This window comes from Eleutherodactylus coqui, chromosome 1, assembly GCF_035609145.1.
Source record: "Eleutherodactylus coqui strain aEleCoq1 chromosome 1, aEleCoq1.hap1, whole genome shotgun sequence".
Classification (NCBI taxonomy): Eukaryota; Metazoa; Chordata; class Amphibia; order Anura; family Eleutherodactylidae; genus Eleutherodactylus; species Eleutherodactylus coqui.
The window spans coordinates 154,198,290-154,221,456 of NC_089837.1; the positions used below are offsets into that span (position 1 = coordinate 154,198,290).

Genomic DNA, 23,167 nt, shown 5'->3' on the forward strand with positions numbered 1-23,167 from the left:
GCTTATTCACTGGAGCGTATATCAGACGCCATTTTCATGGCCGGCCGATATATGCTGCAATCTGAGCTGTCTATCCCCTTCCCTCCACCTTGCGGGCTCTCTGCCTCTCTCCTCCCCTCTGGCTGTTTGCAGTGGGAGCTTAGCTCTGCCCTCTCCCGCCCTGTCACATTGCTGGCTGCGGTCAAGGGGCGGGATCTTAGCTCTACCCACTCTACCCCCCCCCCCCCCCCGTTCCGCTCTCTTCCATTACAAACAGCCTGAGGGGAGAAGAGAGGCATAGTGTGGGTGGGGGGGAGGGAAGGGGGATAGACAGCTCAAATTGTAGCGTATATCAGCCGGCCATGAAAACAGCAGCCTATATATGCTCCTGTGAATAAGCCCTAACACCCATAGCATTTTTACTTTAATGGCAATGTAGCTATATGATGTCTTGTTTTTTGCAGTAAGAGTTGTAGTTTTTATAGATACCATTTTGAGGTACATGTGACTTTTAGATTGCTTTTTATTATGTTTTCTGGGAGGCGAACAAAAGAAAAATAGCAATTCTCGCGTTACTTTTTAAAACTTTTACAGTATTCCCCATGTGGCATAAAAAACAAACTATTTTCATTGTCTGGCATATTGCAAACCCGGTAATATATAATATGTGTTATTTTTATTTAAAAAAATTGTGGGTATTTTATCTATTTAAAGTGGGTCTTTGGGGGAAATGCATATTTTTTTAACTGGGTTTTTTTCTTTCAATTAAACTTTATTGGACTTTTTTGACAATATTTTTAGTCCCTGCAGGGAGCTTGAAAGGGCCACCATTCGATCTCTAGGATAGTACATTGCATTACTTATGCATTACATTCTACAAAGCCTATGGCAGCAGTCTTTTAGATTCAGTGGGAGGCGGAGCCTAATAAATAGAGTTACATGCCAGACATGGAAGCCTTTAGCAGGCTTTCAGCTGCCATAGGAACCAACTGGTACCTTGTGATAGCACTGCAGGGTGTCGATGGGTGACCGAAAGAGCTCCCTCCTGCTGTCATCTGGTTACATTTTATTGTGGAATGTGAGGTTTCTCCATTTACAGCTATTAGAACAGGAGACTGGCTGTCAGTAGTTAGTCAAGCCACCGCCCTAAAAAGATGTATGTGAAGGTTTAAAGTCCATTAGTAAGGTCTGTAAATAGGCATATTGTGGTCACAAAGGAGTTAAAGTAAATTGGTGTATTCAGATGTGTGTTTTTTTATGTGCCCCAATGGTCTGCATAAATAAAAAATAGCAGCTTGTCCTTTTTTGGTCAGTGGACATGGCTCAAAATCGCCCATTAAAGTCTATAAAAGTAAAAAAAATGCACTATGTTTTTTATGCATGTTAACAGGAGACAGTGAAAAAAAAGTGACATCAATCGGGTCTTCTGGTTAGGTTTTTTTGCACACTTGAAAAACAGATGAAACACGGATTTAAAAAAATGTACATACATAACAAAAATTCATGGACCATGTACATGTACACACAGTGAGATTGGCACTTTTTTCCCAGACTGAACTTGCATATTCTCATGTGACTGCACGCTCAGCCTGCAGTGCCTGGTAACAGAGAATAGTACATTTCACTCAGCTGCAGCAAATACAATATTGTAGTATCCCTTTAAGTCTCTGCTCCAATATCTGTCTGCTCTTTTAGTTTTGGCTCTCTGTCCTAAAATGCAGGAGAAAATAGTTTGGCATTCTGTGCTATTTTTTTCTAGTAAACTTACGAAACCCTTGCACCCATTGTGTTTCATTAGGCACTGTTGGGTTGCATCATTTTGGTGAATCGAGATGGCGTTTTAATTTAATTCTTCCGCTCCATAACGGAACGGAAATGTGAGCATAAGCAAATACAAGTAACAATATGAGTATATCACTGACACTTTAATTGGCAGGTAAACAGTTTGTAACTGGAGGTGTTTAATTCTTCACTTGTGTCTGCAGGAGAGTAAAAAGTGAACATTCTGCACTTGTAAAAGTAGCAATACTTTGGGAACATTTAAGTACAGTTGCTGATCATCCATACATGTGTCTGCTACACTTCCCGGTTTGCAGAAGGAAATCCAGCCCATTTCTTCCTTGTGATCTCGGTGACTAAATGCTACAGCACAATTTCCCAGGCAGGCTTGTGTAATGCTACCAACAGGGGAGCCTAGCGGGCATGCGCAGTGCTATCCATCTTGTAGATAGGAGGCTGTAGTGGGCTGATCTGGCACTACACCTGCAGCACCACATCAGTGGACAGCTCCGCTCTGCAGCACCACGACCCAGGTAACAGGCGCCCTCCTAACGTACCCACCCTCCTCCGGTCATTGTCCTCACCCTCACCAATGTCATCTGATGGTTGATTGCAGATCAAGGGCTGCAGGGACCTCTCTTCACAGCACCATCCACCCAAGGGCTGCAAGGAGGATCTGCAGAGGAATAGCACAGCTTCCAAGTTCCAACAACTTCCAGGCACTTGACAAAGGGCAGCAATGGAAACCAAAGGTAGGAGAAGCTTTTACCTCTTGGACATGTGTGGTGTCGGTGGGGGAATACAGCTGGAGACTGCAATGCTGTGGGGAAGAGGCTGCTGCTGCTGAGGCTGCTGCTGCTGGTCGATCACACACATCCCAATGCAGTATTGCTGGGATCTATTCAGTCTATTTAGGATGTGATCCAGTGGAATCCTGAAGCATCAGCCATGGATCTCCCTGTGTCATTGCGATGTGTGCTAGGCGAGGCACACAGGAGATGCTGCTGGATTGTGCATCATTAATATATGCAGCATGTCTGGGCAGGGTGCTCAGCCTCCTAATTCAGTCTCAGGCTTCACACACTACAGAAGGCAGCACTAGACAGATAAAAGTTCTCTGCCTGCTTTATGGACAGGAGAAAAGGTGGCAGTGATACATACAAGAGAACTACTTTTGGTCAGTAATAAAGTGTCAGAGCTATTTTAGAAACAGACAAGTTCTATAACTATATATAACTATATACTCTCTCTATATAGATATCTATCTATATCTAGATAGATAGTATACAGATATGACTCTCAATGTCTGTCTATCTATCTATCTATCTATCTATCTATCTATCTATCTATCTATCTATCTAGTGTATAGATATCTCTCTCCCAATATCTCTCTCTCTCATACCTATCTCTATCTATCTATATCTATAATATGTTCTATCTATCTTTAATATGTCCTATCTATCTATCTATCTATCTATCTATCTATCTATCTATCTATCTCTCATATCTATCTATCTACATTATGTCCTATCTATCTATCTATCTATCTATCTATCTATCTATCTATCTATCTATCTATCTATCTATCTATCTCTCATATCTATCTATCTACATTATGTTCTATCTATCTATCTATCTATCTATCTATCTATCTATCTATCTATCTATCTATCTATCTATCTATCTATCTATCTATCTAGTGTATAGATATCTCGATCCCAATCTCTCTCTCATTATCTATCTATCTATCTATCTATCTATCTATCTATCTATCTATCTATCTATCTATCTATCTCATATCTATCTCATATCTATGTATCTATCTATCTCTCTCTCTCATATCTATCTCATATCTATCTATCTATCTATCTATCTATCTCTCTCATATCTATCTCCTATCTATCTATCTATCTATCTATCTATCTCATATCTATCTATCTATCTATCTATCTATCTATCTCATATCTATCTATCTATCTATCTATCTATCTATCTATCTATCTATCTTTCTAAAGAATAGCAACTGTAGTCAATGCACAAAGTCCAATCTCCTTATTAGTAGTCAGGACAAGCACAAACCCGAAAAGTTTAAAAAAAAAATAGACACAAGGAAACAAGATTAAAAGCAAGATAGAGCATGGAGGTCACTACAGGACAAAGTAACAATAGCCAAGAGCACTATGGTAAGAGACCACCACAGCGCGATATTAACTCCAAATGTGAGTGTAGAAAATTAGGCACCCCTATTCGCCCAATTCATAGAATAATTGTTGCACTAACATGAATATCACATGCTGTTAACCTATTAGCCTAATCATTATAATTTAATTTGAAGCACCATTAATTCTAAGGCAAATTTACTGTGGCCATACATACTGATATACAGGTACCAGCGCAGGTGGAAACTCCAGGTCCCAGCAGTATGCAGAAGGCAAAAATACCACATGGGGTAGGTAACACAGGTGCAAAATACTGATGACAACCACTCACATCTACTACACATTGAGTGGGCTGCTTAGTATTAAGGCTTGTATAGGGTGCCAGTACCACAAATATGTGTGGTGCTTATGTATTGTGGCCAATATATCAACCAATATTTGCAGAAGCAGTTGGGCCTGGAGATGTTAGGTTAGCCTGGGGGAGGGGGGGGGGGCAGTGCTTTGTGTGGGGCAGCCAGCCTAGCCTAATAGTATGGAAACAACTAATAGTCTGGAAGCCTGCATGGGGCACTAAACATACCTGTGTGATTGGCCCCTATATAAGGCTTATCTATGCTCAAGTATAATACTCAGCAGCCACCACCCAATATATGGGAGGTGTGTGAGTGGGTGTTCATCTGTATTTTGCACCTGTGCTACCTTCCCCATGTGGCATTTTTTGCCTTCTGCATGCTGCTGGGATCTAGTGCTTCTACCTGCCTTTGTACCTTTTATATCAGTAAGTCTCTTTTTTCTCAGTGAATTGTTATTAATTCCAGCTCGCTGCACTTATGAAAAGGATTTAAGTACATAACCAGATAAAAACAAGTACAATAAACATAAACTGAGTGCTAAAGAGGTAGACATAAGCCTGCCTGTGAGGATATACAATCTACAAAGGAAGAGGGCAAGAGCCAGTAGGCGAGGGTAGATTATCCTGGTATGGCAGTGTGATGGCAGCAGATATTGTAGGTATTAGACTTTTTGGAATGCTTTTGAAGCTGATGGGTGAGAGTCTGATCATTTTGGGTAGCAAGTTCCAGATTATGGGCGATGCTTGGGAGATGTCTTGAAAGTGACTGTGTGAGGAGCAGACAAAAGCAAGGTCTTGTGAGGATTGGAGATTACTGTATTTGTGGGAAGATATGAGGTTAGAGATGTATGGAGAGGACAGGTTGTGAGTAACAAGTTAAAGGACTGGCAGGAGACGCAGAGGACTAATGGGGTGGCGTTGCATTAGTTGGGTAGCAGAGTTGAGGTGGATTGTAGGGATGCAAGAGTGTTTGATGGAAGGCCATAGAGAAGGATGTTGATTTTGCAGTAGTGTAGATGGGATATGATGAGGGCATGCACAAGCACTTTTACTGACTTGGGGTTGAGGAAAGACTGGATTTAATACATATTTTTGAGGTGAAGATGGCAAGAGGGGCTAAGGACTTTGCAATTTGAACGACAGGGTTGAATCAAAGGTTATTCTGAGACTGAAGACTTCTGGAACTGGGGAAACTGTAGAGCGATCGACTACTATTGATAGGTCTGATGGAGAAATTGAGTTACATGGAAGAAAGATGATGAATTCAGTTTTCTCCATGTTGAGTTTTAGAGGAGAAGACAGAGATATAGTTGATAGACACTCTGGTATTTAGGATAACAGAGGTAAATTTGAGTATCATTAGCATAATAGTGATACTGAAAGCCTTGGGATTCTGAGCTGTCCTAGGATAAAGGTATAAATGGAGAAGACTAGGGATCCCTGTACAGTTAAAGAAAGGTACGCCAGCTCACCACCGCCAGATCCAATACTAGTAAATTATAATACTAGTTATATGGTTAACAACATGGAATAAACGTTGTTTTATGAATTAGCTGGAGTTGCTGGAAGAGTTTTGCAGCTTTTGGGATCCCAGGGCAGAGCCTTGAGGGACACCAGCAGGGAGAGGGCGAGATGAGGAGGGGACGTGTGAATGAAAGACACCAATTAGGGGGAAGATTTATGAAACTATGTACAAATAAAACTGTCTTCATTGCCCATAGCAACCAATCACAGTGCAACTTTTGTTTCGTATTCTACTACTGAAAAATGAAAGCTGCACTGTGATTGGCTACTACGGGAAATGAAGGCAAGTTTTCTATTATACAGTTTCATTAATCTTTGAATGTTAAGTTATTTAGGTATGAAGAGCTCCAGGAGAGGGTCAAGTCTGTAATGTAAAGGGATCAGAGTATTGGTAACAGGAAGGAGTGGTCATCTGTGTCAAAAGCAGAAAATATGTCTAGAAGGAGAGGCACAGATTATTGTCATTTGGCTTTGGCAATCAGCAAAGATCATTAATGACTTTATTTAGGGCAGTTTTAATAGAGTGGTGAAGTCAAAAGCTAAATACATTCAAGAAGCCTACTTCACACCCAACCATAGACATGACATCAGATCCAGGGGCGTGCTTCTTTATCCATTATTAACTACTAAGTAGCACTCCTATGCTCTGTAAACATTGCTACCACACAGAACCACTTTGTACGCACAATACACAGGCTTGTATGGCAATCTCCGTATAGTCAAGCTCAAGGATAGTGTGAGGGTGCAAAAATGTTAGCAGTAACATGATGACTATAACTCAAATCAGACCAAGTCAAATAGCCAACACTGCATAGGAATGCCTATAGGCACCTTTAGCCTGCAGAGGAGGGCCAATGAGATTTGTCATATGGGCAAAAAGCTATTTGGGGATTCCTTATTACCCACCAAATAGGCAACTGAGAGAATCAGAACAAGTACCAAGTTAGAGATAAGCGCCATCCATGCAATGCATAGGTGGTACTCCTACTAATGCCTACCACTATGTTGCCTAAATAAATTCTGAAACAAAATCTACTTAACGTTTGAATATGCTAGAATGACAAAAACACGTAAGGTGCAATACCTAATGGCCAGCTAAGACTAGAAATAGGACCAATTTAGGCCATGCCAACCATTTACTTCAATTCTGAATTTATACTATGAGTTAGGGATATGATAGACGAGTAACTAGCTCAGAGATTGCTACTCGAGATAACAGGAAATAGGTATCTGAAGTAGTTTTGAGTATATTCATTGAGCTCCAAAACAAGTAATTTTCGAGCACCAGTAACGTTTACGTGAACTAACAAATGTTACATTTTAATATTTTCCAAAACTCAGGGTTAACATAGGAGTAAGAGATTGGAGTGCCCATCTGTCTATCAAATGGATGAAGGCACCTGTACCCCAGATGGGGCCATTGGGGAGTGTCACAGGGGCAAAGAGACACCAAAAAGATGAGCAACACCAATCACTAGATAGGATAACAGAGAGCGGGGTCACAAATTAGGGATAAGCGTCTTGCATACAAAAGATCAGCACTACCTATAATTAGCAATTAAGCAGCATTCATCTACCGAGAAAGGATTATACAAACATGCATATAGGAATATATGTGCCTATATAAGCACAATAAGGTGTTGTGGGTTAAGTGGTGCCCACTGGCAGAATCGACTAACCATAAAATGGAAAGGGTAGGAGAGTAGCCTGAGGACAAATTAAGAAAAGGGTATTAAACCACCAACATCTGAGAAAGAGGCAAAAAATACTAAAAGATGAGCAATGCTATGTCAGTGCAACTGAAGGTCTATTTTAAAAGGATGATAACACCTAATCCAATAAATGCCTAGTCCAATAACATTTTCTATTGGTAAGTAGTACCCCTGCCTATAAGTAGCAGTTCAAGCCAAACTGTTCATTCAGTCCCATAGGTGAAACAGTTTTGAGATGGAAGATTCATTCTGTCTTCTTTTGAAGTACCCTCTTTTCCCAGGTTTCCCCCTTCCCTGGTGGTCTCCTCAACTCCATTTCTATAAAACTTATGCATGTTTGGTCTCCACCATGGTCAAAATTTACATGTCAGGATGCAGAGGTGTAGGCCTTACTTTCGATTTCGCCTATATGCTCATCAATTCTCCATTACAATTCTTATATGGTCTTCTCTACATATTCTATTTTATACATACACACAGTTGTGTAAGTACTTCCCACATGGGATACCTACTCTCAATGCCACAGGATGCTTGCTGTTTCATGGTACTGTAGAGTTACTGCATATCAGTTTAGGGTAGACAACAGTTTCAGTCACACTAGTGCTGGACTTGATGGTGTAAGTATCAACCCAAGTTGGTTAGGCTCCCTATGAGGCCAATGAAGGGATCTAGATGACAAAATGATGTCAATGCACAGTACCATGCCCAGATATTCACAAATATTGACAGGAGAGGCTGCTCCTCATCAAAAAGCAGGGTTTACCCATTGTTTGCTCCCTGAACAGGTGGTAAACCCTCTTTTAAAGAAGAAATAATTTCTGATTAGTATAAATTGAAACAGCAGTGAGAATCTTTTTGCTGGATAAGCCAGGGACAGTGTTACCAACCCTGCTTATGAGGGTTTTGGACACAGTTCAACACTCTACCCACACAGATCCTATTTAATGAAGAGCATAAGAACATTCCTGGTGTCCTTCAAGTATTGTATTATTGGGTTCATGATCATCTGTCATTGCACTGGTATATTGAGTACGTGTCACTGTCCAGTAGGGTATATTTATGGATCTTGTCTGTATTTAAAGTCAGTCTGACAATTTATTATATTATTGAATGAAAACAGTTTTTATTACTGCCATCCTTTCAGCCATACGATCTTGATTTTTGGGGGTGTTGTGTTTTTAAGACCAATGGATGGGACATTTGCTGTGAAATTTAGAAATAGAGACTGTAGCCCTGATCATGAGATAAGAGATCTAGTTCATCCAGTGCCACCAGTGTGACATTGAGAGCATTGCATATTGCCATCCTAGTACATGTATGTATATACGATTGTGTGCTTAGATTTAGGAACTTGTGATACAGATGATGATAATGATAATACAGTAGGTTGACTGGATGATGGAAGTAAGACCATTGTCTCACAGGCCTATATTTTCTTGAGAGGGTGTTTCTTATATTTTGGACAAGGTCGAATAATGTGAGTCCTGAGTAGAGGAGATGTCCCATCCCCTCTTCTTGTGTAGCTTTATACTGTATTACTATAAAGAGTATATGTCAGCTAACCGGAAACATTAACACATTTTGTAAGCAGGTTTATGTTAATACAGATCGTAAAAAATTCTGACTCGTTTTAATCTGAACCACAGTTTAGCAAAGATCATTGAACCCCGAAAACTTGCAGTTCTTTTAAGTTCCCCTATGGGATATGATTTCCTGTATTAGCATTGTAAATTGTTAGTCTGAAGGTCACACACTAATACTGATCATATCAGAAGGATCAGCTTGTAACGTCATTATAAAGTCACTGCAATATTGGAGGCTCCTAGGCTTTCACTTGCTATATTCCGGCCCAGACCTTTTAAGAATGAAGTAGATTTTGCTATAATTCACTACTGCATGGGAAATGTTATAAACAAGGATAATGCTTTCTGCCTGTTATATGAATTGCCAGTAACAGAAAAACAAGCCAACCCGTTGTAGCACCTGAGTCCTATACATATGTTTTCATGCTGTGATCAAAATGCAATGCTGATTTCAGAGGATAAAGAACGGATGTTTAATTGACTGTAGAGGAAATTCAATACAGAGTGTATATGACTTGCCGTAACTTGAAGATTTGTCACTACAGATCAGGCAGAGGGGGTTCAGGCTGTGGGACATGGCAATATATTCCAGGAATTTCTTAATAGCAAATGATTTGTGCATGCTTCAGAGGGATTGTAAGAACTTCACCGTTCTTGGATCTGTTTAGATACATTGGACTACTAACTGATTTGAAAATAAAGTAGGAGATCTACCTCAAGGCCCGTTGAGAAACAATATGGCTACAACAGATTAGGTCAGAAATAAAAAATACTATTGATGTTTATTGAATGTGAATGATCAGAGAGTCCTGTAAAGTATGGGAATGTTTCCATATACATCTCGAAGTATCCTGAATAGCATGGCCTAATTGTTGTAGTTATCACAGTGTCATAGAACATGAGCAGATTATCTATTCAGAGGCATCTTCTTCATAAACAATTATGGGATAATTAAAGGGGTTGTCCAGTTGTATTCTTAGGATAGGCCATCAATAAACTGGTGTGCGTTCATCAGCAGGACTCATGCCGATTAGCTGTTCTCTGGGCTGATGCACTCATGCACTGAACTTATTCACTTCAATTGGAACTTTGCCTGTAATACCAAGCCTGGCCACTGCAGTGGGAATGGAGCTTTCTACTTCCAGCATAAATCGGTTCTGTGCACTGGTCCAGCTGATCGACATGGGTCCTGGGCAGCAGACTCTGTAAAAGGCAGTAATAATAAACTTCATGTGATCACAATGGTTCTATACTGTTTATATATAAAAGACCTGACCTATAATTTGGGTAGAGAGAGTGTTCTGAGGTGGAATACCAGTTGGAGGGAGATCATGTAGTAAAATGTTCCATCACCGTTATATTGACATTACTGGATTTCCAGGATTCGTTCATTAATTATAGATGTGCTATGTTGGATAGTTTGCAGTTACAACTACTGTAATATGGCAACTCTTTACTTATTCATCCATGTGTACATTTATTGTTTTTATTTTGAAAAGTTGCTGATCTTTAACGATGATTACTGAATGTGCTGCAGTCATGAAAACTAAACCAATCCGAGAGTCATGAAATCTCGCCTTGTGTAGAACTAGATGATTTCTTGTATTATAGGTTATCATATCATAGTAACATAGTATGTAAGGCTGAAAAGAGACATACGTCCATCCAGTTCAGCCTATTACCCCCAATGTTGATCCAGAGGAAGGCAAAAAAAACCAAAATGAGGTAGAAACCAATTTTCCCCATTTAAGGGGAAAAAAATCCTTCTTGACTCCAATCTGGCAATCAAAATAATCCCTGGATTACAACTAAAGATGAGCGAGCACCCAAATGCTCGAGTCTGCGTTATTCGAGTCGACCTTTTCGTAAAATTCGAGAGCCCTACTCGAGTAACGAACCCCATTGACTACAATGGGAGACTCAAGCAGTTTTGCATGTGGGACGTCGGGTCCCGAGTTTTTTTTTTTTCCTAGATTCGTTCTCTCTCTCTCTCTCTCTCTCTCTCTTCAGTCAACCAGCCAAAAAATTTGCCAATGACGCGCGTTGCGGCGGGGAGGGACCAAAACAGGCACGTCACAGTGGGGAGGAGCCAAAAACTGGGGCAGGGCCGAACACGGCGTGATGCTTGTTCAAGTAACGAGCACCATCGAGTACGCTAATACTCAAACAAGCATCAAGCTCGGCAGAGTATGTTCGCTCAACTCTAATCACAAGCCTTCTGAAGGTCAATTCACAGGTACTGTTTAAGATTGGAGAAATGGCTTAAAGAAGCACTTTTTTTTTCTTTTTACTTTGGGGAAATCCATCACGATATCGTACAACTGCTCTTTTACTGTGCTTTTTGGGTGCGAAAATCATGCACATTTGCACTGCAAAAAAAATCCACAACAATGCTCTCAGCCATTGAAATGACCAATTAGTTCCATGACTTCTTTAAAATGTTTTCTTTCATGAATGTGCTTTTGACGAGCAAATTTTTCACGCATGTATAGGTGCGGAAAAAAAAAATTGCACATCGCGTGTAGAAAAGATCGTGTGACCGGGTGCATTTGCACCCACATGTGCTATCTTTTGCAGGTGGATATTTTAAACGCTTCTAAAAAACAGACATGTGACCAGTTTCATTGGAAAGCATTGGTTCTAATTGAGACGGTTTAAAAACACGCCTGTACATGTGTGAAAAAAACGCTCGTCTGACTGAGCCCTGAGGCTGGATTCACACAAGCATATGCATATTAGCTTGTGCATTTGTGCCCTGTTTTTCCATGTCAGAGATTTTTTTTGCACTTTTTGCGTGCGCTAAACCCCGTAGCCACGGTCCCGTACATAGAAATAGCTATTTAATTTAATAGTTTAATATGTTCTACTTCCATATGCAAATGCGCAGGAAAATAGAACATGCTGCGCATTTTTTTGCGCACACAAGATATACACATGTGAATGAACCCATTCAAACCAATGCGTCGTATTCTCTGTATATTACACATGCAAATTTTTCTTGCCCAAATATGCTTGTGTGAATCTGGTCTAACAGAACATATACATTTTGCTGAAACATAGTGAAACTTGCAAGAAGATGGCAATTAGTATTTCCATCTCACCTTCAGCAGTCAAATTCCTTAGGCTACATCCATACATAGCAGATTCCTCACGCTGGAAAACCCACTATGGATTTTGGTGCAGATCCACATCAAAACCCACATTATATGTTATAGATTTTGAAGTGGATTGCACTCCCTCATTTGAGAAAGGGGGAATATACACTGAAACAGATTGACATGCTACAAATTTAAAACCTTCACCATGGGCCACACAGCTGGCACTGAAGAATGCTGTGGGTCTTCCACAGCAATACGAATTTAACCACTTCTTGTTCACTTTTATTACAAAAGTTGATATTATCTGACGAGAGAACATTAGGTTTAACTCTGAAATTCAACTTTCCAAGAACATCAAGTGCTACAGGAAATCCCATCATTTTTTCTCATGAACTCTCAGTAAGCTAATTAGAGTAGTCTCCAAGGTGGTACCTTTGTGTGCTACATGTTCACGGAATTAAATAAGTGGCAGTTCAGCACTAATAGGTTCATACTAGCAAAATAGTTGTTAAGGGATAAGAAAGTGTCTGGAAATGACCAGGAAGAACACATTTAATATGCTGGCAAAAGAATCAGGAAGCAAATTTTGTAATTCTTGCACAGAGTAATTCCAACCTGTTGTCTAAACTCCAATTTTTTACAGCAGATACATAAATATGGTTTAACCCAGTGCAAAGTTTGTGGGCCCTCTGATACATACTATTCCAAACCTCACTATCGTTGACTTTAAGGCGTAAACACATTGCGGTAGGCCCAACTATGCTCGCCGGTACGGAGCATAGCTGCATCTCAGTGAGGGAGATTTCTTACTTTGTGATAATCATGGCTGTACAAGGGGACAAAACAAAACAATTGATCTCAATAGGAGTTCAGTGGTTTAGTTTTCACTATTGGAATGTTATGTCTGTGAATACAAGGGCTGGGAAAAGACAGGACCTGCCGTATGTTCCTCGAATATAGTGAATACATCGTGCGGGAAAGATTGGGCAGTACCTGTATTCCCACCTCTTTTTTCAAACTCCTGCACTCTGGCGTGGAGTTTGAACTGCCAGCAAAGGAGGAAGAAATCTCCCTCGTTCAGGCGCAGCTACGTCCCATACTGCTGAGCGTAGTTTTGCCCTTATGGAGATGTGTAGAATAAAGGACACATTTTCCTTCCCTCAAGTGAATGGAATGACCACATTGAGTAGCAGCAATATGTTTGTTAGCAATCATCAGAAACTTTTCTCTTTGAAAAAACAGCTTCGTGTAGAAATTTATAGACATTTCAGGAACAATCCTGGAAAACGTGGCAAAAGAAATTGAAGTTTGCAGCAGAAAGATTGTACAGGATTAGAAAAAAATTACTCTTTTGGATTTTTTTTCAAAACAAGTCCCACTATCATACATTATCCCATATGGGCTTCATCCCATTTTAATAGGTGTGGGTGAGATGCCATACCAGAAATAACCCATGAACAAGAGTAGTGCAACTTCTGGAACAAATCTGACCCTTTCTTCTATTCCCGTTCAACTTCAATAAAACAGACATTGGCACAGCTTACATCTGTAGTGGAACAAATATAAAAAATAGCTTGTAATAACAACACATCTAGATCTATCTCCGGATTGGCTGGGGATGGGAAAGCTGGGTATTTGCACTGGCCCTTCAAGAGGCAGACAGCGGAGACAGCTGGGAGAACAGTATAGTATCTGTCATATAGAAAGGGATTTCTGTTGGTCACAACCGGCGGAGGGGAAGGTGAGGAGAGGCATCGCTAACCGTGACTGGCAGCCATAACATACATGCTACGATAATTTCCTATACCAAACATGATTATTATATGTAGACAGCTTTAAAAAAAATATGGATTATAATCATTGACTTTTCTGCTGTTTGTGTGAATATGTATAATGTGATAGTATAACATTCGGACCTGAAACACATACAGCAGCTTATAAGGACACAATTATGATAACAGTGAGGAACAATCCATTTTCATTGGTACCATTTTTGGGTACATACACTATATGGACAAAAGTATTTGGGCAATGCCTGTTTTTCAGACAAAGTGCTTTATTCTTCTATTTAGTAAGGTGTCGGCCCTCCTCTTGCTTGTATTACAGCGGTAACACGTCGAGGCATACTTTCCACAAGTTCTCTGTAAGTCTGGGCAGGAATAGCTCGCCATTCCTCATGCCAGGCTGTGAGAAAAGATTGTTATGAAGATGGGCGTGGGTGGTGGTGTCATATCCGTCGCTCCAGTTCCTCCCACAAGTGCTCAATCCAATGCATGAATAGTTATTACAAAATGAGCAGTTTTTTTTTTTTTGCCTATGCGCTTCCCAGTATACCGTTCGGCAAACTCAGTATTTGAATATTTGCTGATTTTCGGCAGTGTCAAAATACTTTTGTCCATATAGTGTATAATGTTGTTGTTGTTAGCCATTTAGTCATTCACGACCCTCGGTGACCCTAAAGGCGAGCTCCCTCCTTGTTTTTCGGTTTTGCACTGCTTCTTTCAGTTGTCTGATATCCATGCCAGTATCAGCTCTGACAGTATCAGCCATCCAGGATCCTTTGGCGGTCTGGTCTTCTTTTGCCACTGCTCTGTCCAAGCATTATGGATTTTTCTAGCTAATCTGCTCGCATTAGATGGCCAAAATACATGAGTCTGAGCCAGGCCAGTTTCCCCTCCAGTGATATATCTGGTCTTTCACGATTCAGGACTTCTCTGTTTGTTGTACTGTATTGTAAAACTTTTATTAATTTTTTTTTTGGAGAGCAGAAAGAGAAAACACATTAATTGTGCCATTGTTCTTTTTAAACAATGTTAATCATGCAGCATAAATGACATGATAATGTTTTTTTGCGATTATGACTATACAAACAATATTATTTTTTTAGATTTTTCCACTTTTGCACAATAAAAACCCCTTATTTGGAATTTTTTTTTTACATTGTTGCATTCAAAGTACCATAACTGTATTATTTTTCCATGGACGGAGCTTGCTTTCTGTGGGCTTGTTTTTTGTGTGATGAGCCATTGTTTTTATTGGTGCCATTTTCGGGTAAATATGGCCTTTTTAATCATTTTTAATTGATTGTGTTCAATTTATTATTCATTTTTTATGTCCCTGTAGCGGACTTGAACCATAAAACTTATGATCGCTATAATAATGCATTGCATTACCTCTGTACTGCAATGCATTATTGCTCACAATAGTGATCGCAGACCATTGCATGCCCGGACACCAGTGTCTGGCGTCCAGTTGCTATGGCAACCCATCAGTCCTTCACGATTACATTGCGGTGGGCCGATGATGTCGCACAGGTAGCATGCTCTCTCTGTGAACCCTTTACATACCATGATGTCCATTGATCATAGTGTGAGGGGTTAAGGGTGGGGAGTGGTGTTCTCATCGATCCCCGCTGTTGCAGTGGGAGGCTGGCACAAGCTCACTTCTAAGCCTGCGCAATCTATAGGACGTAAGCTTATGTCCTGATGTGTTAAGTAACCTTCAGCCAGGACATAAACTTATGTATTGTGGCATTAGGGGGTTAAAGGTGAAATGACAGGACTAGTTTATAATTTTTTTAAATACATATTTTTCTTTCTAATGTTTTCTCCACTCTTATCTTCTTAATATCTGTACCTGTATTATAAATAAAAATGGAGAAATTCATCTGACAATTTTTGCCTATGTGCACATTTATAAAAGGGTTGCGCCATAGGGCTTAAACAGACAAACGTGATGTTGTCATGTTTTGCATCCGTGAAAATCACGTCGCCAAAAGTGATGAAACGAAACCATAGTTTTTCTAAGTACGCTCTGTAGGCATGCAGCAGTCTGTTTAAGCCCTCGCGCCCAGTCTTTTTGTTTTTGGCCTGTACCATTCCTTCGCTCAGTCTATGGATGTCATCCGACCCTGTACGAGCTAGAATAATATCAAGCTGCAGTATACTAGTCTATCATTTTGCAATCTTGGGCAAAACAATACTCTGAAGTAAATAAATTCATCCGCTATGTTTCGTATGTGTTATTCCGCTTCCTTCTGCTGTCTATAGGCTATCATTTTTTAGTGGCAGGTTGCTATTTTGAGGCTGCGTGTGTTTGTAAGGATGAATATCTGCAATATTGTCTTTGACAATCCTCCTTTCATTTGTGCATTCTTGGTGTCCTACCTTGAAACTCAAATAGGTTTCATACTCACTCAGTTGTGCAAATTTAGCACCCATATGCTAATGCTTGCCCAGCTAATTATCTGTTGCTACCTGCATTGTTAGCTACTACTGTCTCCTACTACTGTTTCCTTTGTAATTCATTTATTAAGTGTTTACCTAGATTTCCATGTTTCAGAGTAAAGGCCCATTTACACCTGCCAATGAGCACTCAAAAATTGCTAATCGGCAATCGTTTTAGCGATAATTGGTGTGCCTAATTGTGCGCCCATCGTGCGCTTTTCAGGCACTGCTAGCTAATCGTTAAATTCAAGCTAACCTAAAAAATGTCCTTCACTCTTATCAGCAGTTCTCCACGGGGAGTGCTGATAGCATTGTTTACCCGTGGAGAACAAAGGATCTGAGTGCAGATAATAGTCTCGGGCTTTTAACTGCATTCAGGAAGGCTTCATTTGCACACTTAATTGCTATCAAGTAGCTGAGTAGCTACTTAATAGTTTATGCAAAATGATCGCTCAAAGCTGTCACTCAAACTGTCGTTTGAGCGATCTTTAAGCGATCATCGGCCTGTGTAAACCAGCCTTTAAATTAATTCTTTTTTGTCTGTTTTGTAGCATCTAAAATCAAACACATTGATGACTAGAGATGAATTTTTTTCACTTTAAGGGATCTCTGCCTTGGGCAGTCGCTACTTGTCAAAGGGCCCCCTGATAGTAAGCAGATCACAACCTGTCCACCACTCTGAGACCCCCAGCCAATAACTGTTATCTGTGAAGAATCCGGGCAGTAAGTGTTCAGTTTTACTGTAGCGCCACCATAAGTGAAATTAAGTATTACACAGTGCCCATCAAATCTGTGGGTTGTCTTCGTAATAAAGGACTGGACAGTTTCTCCAAAAAAAAAAGGGTATCAATGTTAAAATGTATGGTAAGCCTTTCAATAGAGCTACATCTGGGATCCAGGTGTCTACGCCTTGGGCGCTGTTGAATGCCTCTTTCCCGTCACTGCAAAAGGTTCTTTAGGTGTCATATGTCAGAAATCCTTCAGGGTTTCCTGTTATTGCAGAGGCTTCCCTAGAAGTAGTCCACCGAGAACCTCCTGATATATCCTGTCACTGCAGAATTTCCCTTGGGAGTGGTCTGTTGGGAATCCCTCAGTGTGTTATGTTCCCCTCTTCTCTTTCCTGTTTCAATTTGTCCTGTGTTGTGTGGACTGATTGATCAACAAGGAGGTGTTTCGCCTAGCTGGCCAATCAGTGATAATAGATGTGTATTTATTCTAGTCCCGTCCTCACATGGGTGCTGGTTATTCTTCTATTTGCATGAATGCTGTGCAGACCTTCTGTCTCTTTCTCTGGTATTATTCATGTTTGATTCCTATCAGTTCTCCTTAAGCCCTGTCTGTTTGTACCAGCCATCCAAATTGCTGTTGGAAGTCTGAGTCTTATTTATTACACCCGTCCATTGGTGAGCAGACACCGGGAAACAGACCGGACTTGGTGAGTCAAGTCCGGTCTGTTTCCCATATCCATTGGTGGGTGAACACCTGAACCATGTCTTATTTGTTGTGTTTAGTGTGGCTATGGATTCCTGTCTGTTATGTGCCTTCTGTCTGTTATGTGTTGGCATTTCCATCATCTGTACTTTCTTCCCTATCCTCTATCTAGGGACAGGCAAAGTTCTTTTGCTCGAGACATGGGGCCATCCCTATTGAGATGATCACCCTACTTTTAGGCAGGGTCCACCATGCCAACATTAGTTAGGGATAGCATTCCCATTCTTGTCTTTTGAGGTATCCCTTGTTTTGGTGTTGTTATCTATGTGTATGTTGATCCACTAGGGACATTATCACGTCATTATTTGACATATTGTTAACATTCATGGATAGCACCATAGTTGCACCCTACATGAATGTAACAGGATTCTTTAATCTTTGGAAGTGTATCCTGTTTGTTTCTTTACTCTCATTACAGTTTCAGCAACTCCAGTGAGTGATCACATAGTTTATCTGTCCATTTCCTATACTGCAGGTTAAGTCAAAAGTTTCCATACAGTCTGCATACATGTCTATTCCTATACAAATGTTACAGGATACATTTCATGATACCATTTAAATGTGTTCATTATGTGTGCTACCCACATGAACCATGGTAGCCATGCCTTTACCTGTGCCCTGATGGTGTCATATCATCCAAGTTCAGTCTTCTTGTACTTTCGAATCAGTTTTGCAACACAGTCATTCAAAAGTTCCATGGCATGTCTTGCATTGAATTTCTGGACCATGTGATGTGTTGACCCCCAACTCTGCCAGCAGTAACACAACAATCCATTCCTCCTTTGTCAGCGCCATTGCTGATGTGGACCTGCAAAACACACCTGTGTGGAAACCTTTGACTCAACATATACATATGTTAGCATCAAGAACAGGGACTATTTTAGTTATTAGCATAACAGGAGAGACTACGAACCCTCTACTACGTGTAGGCTCAGATGCCATCCCAAAATTCCAATAATTGGGATTCCGTTAAGAATTTGGCATACTATGAAATTAAGCATAATGTTGGCAATAACTGTATTGTTCCTTTCTTCCTAGAGGTAGAGCTTTACTTTGCATTCACAAAACATTAAAAAGTGCTTTGGCATATCCAGAGATGGAACTCTTTTGGGAGAATGGGGTGTGATGCTGATGCAGAGTGGCTGCCAGCTGCATCAGAGTCACTGGAGAGGCAGTTGCTCTTGCGCGCCGCTTGTTCCTTTGTAGTCTGTAGGAGGGGAGCATAGAGCTGTTTTACGCACCCTGCTTTCTTCTGTTATTCACAGACATTTTAAATTAATGTCTTTCAAAGTTTCCATACAGAACAGCTATGATTATTGAGAAAGTCTAGCCCTGGACCAGCAACTGAATGTTTCAGTGTTACAATGAAATCTTTTACCACCTTCTCTCAATATTAAAAGTACAAAGCTCAGTTGGAATCCAGTTGTTCTATCTCGCTTCTCATTATCCCCCCGAACATGAACCTGATACATGAGGATGCAGCAGCACTGCGTTCTGAGCTTGTTTAGTGCTGAGCAGTGCCAGCATCACTGAATCACAGCCTGCAACAACACAGAGAATGAGGTCTACTGCGTATATTCTGGTATATACAGCTCTGTAGACATACTGTCAGATTGCTTTGTTTTATAGGAAGGAATTCTAGTTGTAGCGTAATAACTTACAGTAAACACTTCCCTCATTACATAACAGCGAAAAGTTCTTTATCGTAGTAGAGTATATCAAAAGATCAATAACCCATATGTAGAAGTCAACCGACAGAAGAAATAAACTTTTCATAAAATGAGCTCTTAGTACATAAATAACAGATATCAGAGTAAGGGTGGCCTCCCACGCAGAGAGTAGAATCCACTGATTTCATTCTCATTTCATTTCATAGGCACAAAAAAGAACGCAGCATGCTCTATTTTAGCGTACATTCGTGCATTAAAGGCCCCATAGGAGTCTATGGGGAGTGTGCAAATGCATCGTATTGTGAAATTGTGCTGGGAAGAGAACACATAGGGAACTATTCAGGCTAAGTGAAATGGCACAGCTAGTGACGTGTTAGCGCTCTTGAGAGCATCCTATGATTGTGCTCTGAATGGAGCGCTATCGTGTGTTTCCATGCAGCTTACTGTACTTTTTTGCACTGCAGGGCCCATTCACATAGGCCTAATTAGTCCCCGGTGTTAGCAATTAAGACAGCAAAATCACACAGTTACGTGTGCAATTTTGTGCTGAGCTGGGTACAGATTTGCGCACCCTTATAGACCTCTATTGAGCCTTGGGTGCCCAAATGTGCACAAAAATAGAGCATGTCATGCATTTTTCCTCCTGATGGAAATCTATGTGCAACACAGAATGTGAGAGAACTGATTGAAATCAATGGGCTCTATTATCTATGTTCACTGCACAAATACGTACACATTATCGCTCACATCTTTTGAGCGATAATCGTTGTGTGCATTTGCATGGCAAGATGATCGCTCAGAATTCGCTCAAATGGCAGTTTAAATGACAGTTTTGAGTGTTCATTTTGCATTAGTGTGTAAACGAAGGCTCACGCTGTATGCAGAAGACAAGCGGGACTGCTATCTTCTGTACACAGCTCTTGTCTTCTCGGAACGCTCAGCTGGTATACAGCTGAGCGCTCCAAGTGGGGTATGCAGAAGACAAGCAGGGCCACTTGTCTTCTGTATACAGCTGTTGTCTTCTTGGAGTGCTTAGCTGGTATCCAGCTGAGCGCTCCAAGCGGGGTATGCAGAACACAGCTGCAGCTCTGTCTTCTGCATACTCCTGCTGTTTTCCTGGAGTGCACAGCTGGTATACAGCTGAGCCCTTTGAACAGGGTATGCAGAACACAGCTGGAGCGCTGTCTTTTTCATACTCTGTCTGTGTTCTCCAAGTGGGTTACCAAAAGAATCAATAGTATCACTGTACGGTCCTGATAAGGCTCATCGTTATTTTTCAGCTTGCTGAAAGACAACAATGAATGACTTGTTAACAAAAACTGCACGATGTCTGTGCAGTTAGACCCGACAATTCGCGCTCAAAAGATGGCTTTGAGCGATTTTTGAGCAAGAATCGTTGGGTTTAAATGGGCCTTTAGCATTACAGCCTTACATCCCTCCTCATTGTAGGAATTGGAAATGGGGCAATAAAATGAAAGTCACATTGAAAATAAGTAGACAAGTTTAGCAGAGACTGAAGATGTAACCAGAATTCTGCTTTTTGCTTAAAAAAAGCACAAACATTTCAAAGGGGTTTTCCCACAACTTAGGCCTGTGTCACACAAACATATTTGCACAGCGCTTCATGCAGTGAGTAGAACCTATTGATTTCAATGCGATCGTTCACATAAGCGTATTTTGCGCACACATTTTGTTCTCACAAATAAATACGCAGCATGCTCCATTTTCCTGCCCACTTGTACAGGGAAAGAGCACATATTGAACTAATTAACTTAATTTCCCATTTCAATGAATGGGAGTATGGTTGCATATTTTTCTGAATGCACCAAAAATACAGTAAAACCCCCGCGCACATATACGCAATGGCTATTGTGCAAATACGTGGCACAAATGTGCTTATGTCCATGTGACACCGGCCTTAGAATTCCTTCACAACCACTCTTCTCATCTTGGTTGCTGCTGACCTGTGACTGCTGCAGCCAATCATTGGCCACAGCTGTGACCTTTCATAGACAGTGATTGGCAGTAGCAGTCACATGTCCTGGTCAGCAGTAACCAGGAAGGACAGAGTAGTTATGAAACAATTTAGCATTGTGGGAAAACTCCTTTAAGGATTTTGTTCATTTAACTATAGGGCCCACTAAATGATAATTCTTCCAGAACGGGTTTCTACACATCTTGCTGCTTGTTATGAAAGTTAAAAATGAATTTAAAATTTTGTTACAAAATGGAAAGGATAGATAGGAATAGGAACTTAAATGACCGAAACAGCTAAAAATGGAGGAGCACATGGTACCCAATACTAAAAAGACTATTTTCTGAGTTAGACTTAACAAGAATTTTTGTAAATTGAGTAAATACAGAAATAGCATGTGCCAAACTAATGTTTGGCATACTACATCTGTTCATTTAACACGCCAAACGATCATTCGGCACATTACGCCATTTGTGCAGCCACCGTGATATACTTACTACCGGGCTACGCAAATTGTGTAGGTACGCTACATTACCAACATAGCATGACATGAAATTCAGTTTTAAAAGTGCTGGATGTATAGGTGATAAAGGGGTACCTGGTCACAAGCTTAGGAGGAAGGAGAGATAATGCAACTTGTAATAACTGATATCTATTGTATTTGTTGTTTACAAGTATGGGTCCTTGGCTAAATGCAGTGAGGGATAACAATGTCACTGGAACACCCCTTTAAGGCATAGTATTCCGAAATCTGAAAACAATAAATATGTATGATGCAATACTGTCACTCATAAACTGTATACAGTATACATAGTGTTTGTGTTCTTTGCCTACTTGAATAGTCAGAGTGAGATGTCCTTAAATGGGTCTTCCCAAAATAGGGTGTTATGGCATGGGGGTCTGACTGCCAGGACAATCATGGTCCACAGAATGAAGGGCCAGCTCTCTGGTTAAGTACTGTGGCTTCTTCATAGATTTTCCCTGTACAGCAAAGCTCCTTGCCACCTACTGGGAACTACAGCATAGCCCTATTCAATGTGTTAGGTTTCCTTGCAAAGTGGGTGATCCTTAGAGCCAATGTGTAGAAGAAATGCCGAATGGACTTCAGGATGGCCGGAGGTCAGACTCCATTCATGATTATGTTATGGCATATCCTAGAGATATCTGCATGTCATAACATTACTAGATGGGAATTCCAGTTTTAGAGACATGTCTTGTTTTTAGATAGTATAACCTTGAAAACATAAGATGGAACAAATGTGAAATGAATGCATATCTTAGATTATTCAAATAAAGATCCAAGTACTGTGCAGCAAGACACCGACATACAATAAATATACTGTAGATGCTTCAAGAAAAAAGATCCAGCATCCAAAGAAATCTGGCTTCATTTCTGAGACAATTAAAAATCCATTAGTAGTGATTAAACATGGCAACAAATGAGCATTAAAATTATGGATAAATCACAACATTTTAATAAAATAGGGATAAATCAGATCTTTGAGGGCGGTCACCATCAGAGCAAGCTAATGAATACAAACACTTTCTGGTTTTATTTTACTTCAAACCAGATTCCAAAATGTTTTATTGCTATTAAGTTCATGGACATGGGACATTGT

General features: G+C 40.4%; 1 protein-coding gene across 1 annotated transcript in view; it reads left to right on the top strand.

Moving 5' to 3' along the window:
- The first annotated feature begins 2,488 nt into the window (after positions 1–2,488).
- Positions 2,489–23,167, top strand: part of FGF12 (fibroblast growth factor 12) — a 457,953-nt gene continuing 437,274 nt past the window's right edge. The window contains exon 1 of the mRNA XM_066602030.1: positions 2,489–2,510. Within this exon, the coding sequence (XP_066458127.1) occupies positions 2,498–2,510 (13 nt within the window). The 5' untranslated portion in view covers positions 2,489–2,497. The remainder of the gene's footprint in view (positions 2,511–23,167) is intronic.